The 5,775-nt window shown below is 30.3% G+C and overlaps 1 protein-coding gene across 1 annotated transcript in view; it reads left to right on the top strand.

Moving 5' to 3' along the window:
• Nucleotides 1-5,074, top strand: part of LOC106684974 (uncharacterized) — a 10,598-nt gene extending 5,524 nt beyond the window's left edge. Inside the window, exons 3-7 of the mRNA XM_024362672.2 lie at nucleotides 969-1,085; nucleotides 2,499-2,600; nucleotides 3,046-3,162; nucleotides 4,476-4,588; nucleotides 4,929-5,074. Of these exons, the coding sequence (XP_024218440.2) occupies nucleotides 969-1,085; nucleotides 2,499-2,600; nucleotides 3,046-3,162; nucleotides 4,476-4,588; nucleotides 4,929-5,074 (595 nt within the window). The remainder of the gene's footprint in view (nucleotides 1-968; nucleotides 1,086-2,498; nucleotides 2,601-3,045; nucleotides 3,163-4,475; nucleotides 4,589-4,928) is intronic.
• The last annotated feature ends 701 nt before the right edge of the window (nucleotides 5,075-5,775 follow it).

The raw sequence follows: 5,775 nt of genomic DNA, 5'->3' as shown, positions 1-5,775 counted from the left end.
TATATATTTCTTGAATATATTTAAAGAATTAAATTGTTATTTATATGTAATATCTTCTTTGTTTGACTGGGTTAGGATCCATCATCAGGCAAGAGGAGGTAATTGCCATTATTAGGAGGCCATCTTCTTTCAGATTACCTAATTTTGATGAAGAATGATTAGTTAGAAAAAAAAAAAAAACAAGAAGGATTTAAATTTCTCATTTTTATCCATTTACATTTTTTTATTGACTATTATTAACAGAAATGGTTTTTTTATAGAAGAGAAGCCAAGAAGAAGTTGTAGGAGAAATTCAGAAATAATAATATTGATTAAGGAATAATAAATAGTGTGTATCAATAGCTGAGAGTCAAAATCATTTTCTTTGGAAAGATAGCCTCAGTCCATTGTTTATTGTTATTATACAAAAATATGCAGGAGAAGAACTGCTTGGACTGTAGCCGGTATGTGGAACATGAGGATAGTATAAGTACAGGCATTTCTAAATGCAGACGATATTGTGCTGGTGACAGACTCTGAGGAAAAATCGCAACAGGCCATTATAGAATGACAAGAACTCTCTTGCAAAGGAATTAACTCATGCCACAAGAGCAAGGTTATGACTGTTGCCAGAGATGAAGTGAAATGATGAAATTTGGTAATAAAAACAATTAAGAGTAAATTTCCAAAGAGATCAGAAATATACACAACAATTCAACAAAGCAATTTTTCATCATAAAAAGCTTCTTTCTGAAAAGATGCTTGTAATAAAGATAGCAATGAATCAGTCCTTAACTGTTAATGAAGGTCTCATGCACCAAAACGAAAATATCTCCAGTGTGTCCAAGGAAAGGCTGTTTTTTCTCTTCTCTCTGTTAAGTTTTATGAAATTTCTATAATAACTTTTTTAGAGGGTGGTCTTCAAATATACTATATTTTTGTAATTTAACTAAAGCTGAGTAATCATATTATTTTATTTTATTTTTAAGCATACAAAGAAATGGATTTCTTAAGAACCAACGTAAGAAGATGTCATTAGAAGATTTACTCAAGAGAATTGTAGTGCCTTTCCCTCTACTTAGTCATCCATTCAAGGCAGAAAAAAGGTGAGATATTTAAAGTTTGTTACTAAGCATTAATTTTTCACTCATAAATTTACCCTTACATGGTCCATTTAATTCTTTCATGGTTGGAAATCGAGCCCATGTTAATTAATGTTTGTTCTCAAGACCATTTCTGTCTAACTCAATGAGAAATAATAACCAAAAAACATTAAACTTCAAACATCAATATACAGATGCATCACATCCTCAATGCTATTCTACCATATCTCAAAAAATATATTTTCGACTTAGTTTCTATTTATTGATTTTATTTAATAGAACATAAACATAAATGAAGAATATATCTTATAAATTAACATTCAAAACTATTTTTAGTTAAATGTTATAGAAAAAAAAAGTTTTGATACAAAAATAAAATCTTTGTAACCTTAGCGATCTGACTTTGTATGTCACCATTTTACTTTGTGATTCATATTTTTTGTGATCTCTTGCCTCCAGTAGAACTTTTAGGCACTTCCAAGGCCCTTCCAAATTCTTTGTTTCTACATTTCTGTGTTCCCTCCATGACCAGTTTTAGAAACACTGCTTTTACATAGTTAATTATATAAAATTTGAGGAGTTTCGAAAAACTCTTTTGCCCTTATTTCACAATGTTTTTTAAACTTTAGGGTTCCGATTCCCATACCTATTAATTAATTTTAAAACCAAAAATACCTGTCCACATACACCTAAGTACAACAAACACAAACACCAAAAACAATAAGTGCCACAGGCAGTGACTACAAAAATACATTGACTAGTCACCCCATCCCTCCCCCCCAACACGTACTTATATATTTTAGTTAAACTATACTGCATACCTCTCCCTGCAGCTGGCATTAATATAATGGGGTGTGTCTGGTTCTCATAGTGGGTCAATAAGAAACAGTATATTTTTATATACCTCTGCCATTCAGCCACTCGAGCACCATCTATTTAGCTTGGATGTCTGAAAAGTTTGGTATTGTTGTCAGCTTGACAGGAGTAAAGAACCCTACCTATGTCATCCGTGACTCTTCAGGATGCACCATATGAAGGTGACAGAAGTAGTGAGTAGGGGATTATGGGTCGATCGTTCCTCGAAGAGTAGGGGAGATTCCTGCTCCCTTCTCCCTCTATAGTCCTCCTATTGTCCTACTCATTTTACTCCTCCTTCCCTCCTCCCCCCACTTCTGCTCTATACTTTTATTGGCTTACTTTCTGTTCCGTAATTTCAATGAGCTTTAATCCTTAAAAAAACGTTTAACTTGATCACCTCTTAAGAACTTGAAAAAGTTCGATCCCAGTGACATTACAAAAGAAGAATTTTCAATTTTTGCCTCCACGAGGCACCCCTCTCTTTGTGAGTATTTTCCTTCAACTCTAAAAAATCTTTTACTTTTTTCTTTAAAGGAAACAACTTGGTTTTATTTTCAGAAAAATTGTTGATACTAAAAAGAAGATAAATGGTCAAGTACAAGTTAATATAGAGGCAGTTTCTCCAGAAAATTGTAATTCTTCTACTAATACTGAAGGAAGGTTTGTAGCTCTGAAATATTTATTTTCACACCACTATATCCTCAAGCATTTTGGTATTACAATTGTTTACTGTTTTTTGTGTCCCAACTAGCTAAACTTTTCGTAAGTCAAGATTTTAGCTTATCTGTCTTAAAAAATTTCCTTTTACTAATTTTAAACAACTTTCTCTAGGATTATTGTATTAGGACTTATTTTAATTAAAAATTGAAAAATACAAATTGTCCACTTAAAGGATAAAAAGATGATCTTTGACTTTTTATTATTTTGTATTAGTTACCAGTACTAAAATATTTAATGTTAAGAAAAAGATTGAATTTAATGTTTAACTATATAATTATATATATTTTTATGGTTTAATTTTTTTAACATAGAATATGTTTATTTGGAGGAAATTGATTTTTAAAAAATTCATAAGGTATTGAAAGGTTTTTTTTTCTATTTTCAGAACACTTGTTGATGCTAGAACTAAGGAAAACGACCTAGTGGAAGATCAAAAAGAGGCAGTTTCTCTAATTTATACTTCAAAAAATTCTAATAATTCCTCTACTAATAATCAAAAAGGGTTAGTACCCAAAAATGTTAATAGTTCTAGAACATTTTTCAACCTAGAACACAATTTTAGTTGCACTTGGAACAAGTATGACAACTAATTCTGATATTAGATACTAATTCTGTTGTTATAATATTATGATTAATATTAATTTTAGTGTTTCTTCATAAATTAGTGCTGGCTATGCAGAGGGGGGGGGTTACTAATCTTTTAGCGTTTCTTCTAAAATTACTGTTGGCCATTTTTACTGGAAACAAGGTGTCTAAGAGACAGAAAAATCAGGAAATAGTTTGAACATGGAAAAGTCAAGAAATTTTCGGAACTTGAAAAAATCAATATATTTTACTAAAAATCAAAGGAAGTAAGGGAATTTCACAAGCATAGGTAGTGGTTCCAAACCAGGGTTCTGCGGAACACAAAGGTGAGACGCATATCTTGCAGGGGTTCAAGGAAATTGTTTAAGAAAGGATCATTCCACATTAACTTAACAGTTTTAACATTATCATCTCAGAGTTACTTCAAATTTTGCCTAGGTATTATGTTGGTATCCTAGCCTTTCTTAGCTTTTACTGAAAAGAGGTAACGCTTAATTCATATTAAATGATAATATAATGGTTCCATCATTTTCATACTGCCACCAAAAGGGTTTCACCATTTTCCTACTTCTACCATAAGTGCTACATCATCAAAAAAATGGTTGGGAACCACTGGGTTAAGAGATTTAAGCACAGATTAGCTATCATGAATTAGAACCAATATTAATAAGTTTATATAATAGTGATGTAAACCACAAGTATACATATAACACATTTTTTTTGGCGTTCATGTGCTTTTAAGTTTTTCACATTCAATGCCAAACAATTGGAATACCACAGTTTCAATTTCCCATACTATCTTTACTGTCCTTTAGTCTAGTACAATTTTAATTGAGCTTTTGATGATTCATTATTATATACTCACAGTATTTTTTCCCCAGCTAATTGCAGTATATTATTTAAATCAAACATTTATTCTTAAACAAGTCTTCTATCTCTTGTTTTAAGATTCACCAGCATTTTATTAATACCTAAGCTGTTGATTTTTGGTTAAAACTACCAGCAATCTATTTTGTAACTTAGCTTCATTAATTTTATTGTAATAACATTTATTATTATTCATCTTCAGAACATCAAAATATATTTTTCTGTTTTATCCAAGGTTTACCATGCAGTTTATTAATCTCTAATTATGTTTCCACTACATTCTAACCTATCTCCTTTATGTATTATTAATACTTTACTTTTATACGTACATTTGATTAAATGCTTGTATTTAACAAATTCTAGAGTATTTTCTGCAAAGGAAAATATATCATCAGACCTATCCATAAACGAAAAACTTTTCATTGAAGGAAATTTAGTGTGGGCTAAACTAACGCTGAAGGAATCTTATTGGCCAGGTAGTAAACTTAGTTGTTTACAATATGTTTTTTCTTTGTTTAAATCTTATTGTAATGTGTTTCATGACCAAGTAATTATTTTTTTTTCATTTAAAGTTCTTAGCTAATATTTAAAGTTACAGTTGCTAACTAATTTAAAATTACAAACTAAATTAATTTCTTAAAATTCCATTTGCCTTTTTGCTCGATCATTGAATTAAAGGAAAACAAGTTTTATCCTTTAATTAATAACTTCCAATTAGGCATGATCTTTTTTTAAATCGTTTTTAGCTGTATGGTTTTCCAAATTAAAATTACTTATTTCTTATACATTTTGGTATTTATGTATTTTTCTTTCCAGAGCTGTTGTGGTTTATAACCTACCCCATTATTTATTGTGTTATTACTGGTTTAATTTGGTCACATATGTTAATTTCTGTTCACTGCATTCCCTCAGAAGGAGAACTAACTCTTAACGGATCCTTTACAGATGAGGTCTGGGACTAAATTCAGTTTAAGGTGTCTATTGCCTACAACTAATAGCTGACTAGCATTGGGAAGCGATTTTATTCACAGACAAATCTTAATTCATTTTTTACCAACCACAAGATCGAAACAAAGTGTGGGGATGGCTAGAGCAATGATTCACTCCATCTTCTCTTTCTGAGTCAACCTTTCCAAAGGTTTTCATTTATTGTTTTAGGAGGAATAAATTTCCATGCTTGTACTGATGCCTCACAGGGTTTGGGTCCTTCAACTTACAAGAGGAGGTAATACCTGCTATTAGGAGTCTATCTCCTATCTGAAAACCCAAAAGAAAAAAAAAATTACCAGTTTTTAAACTTGTCAATATCTTGTTATTATATTAATAATTATTTGAATTTGATTGTTAATTAAAATAGTTTATTTTGGATGGAATTTGTTTAAATAATCCATAGAGAAATTGATTCTTACTTCAAATGAAAAAAAAAAATATATTGTCTAGAATTATGAGGAAAAATCTGAGTGTCCTGATTTGTTTTTGTTTTCTGTTAGGTGCATAATGTTAGTTATAATAAAAATAATGTTTTTTTAATTAATATCTCTATTTTATGGTCCAAAGATTGTTATCAGACTCTGTAAGAAATATTAAAACAAAACCACAATGTCTGGTTTAACTTAGTATTCAGGTTCATTTGAACTCTGACTCTGACTCTGACTCTGACTCT

Source organism: Halyomorpha halys, unplaced genomic scaffold (assembly GCF_000696795.3).
Source record: "Halyomorpha halys isolate HHAL.00 unplaced genomic scaffold, Hhal_1.1 Scaffold637.1, whole genome shotgun sequence".
Lineage (NCBI taxonomy): Eukaryota > Metazoa > Arthropoda > Insecta > Hemiptera > Pentatomidae > Halyomorpha > Halyomorpha halys.
Note: the sequence above shows the minus strand (reverse complement) of the source record. Positions and strands in the feature narration are given on the sequence as shown.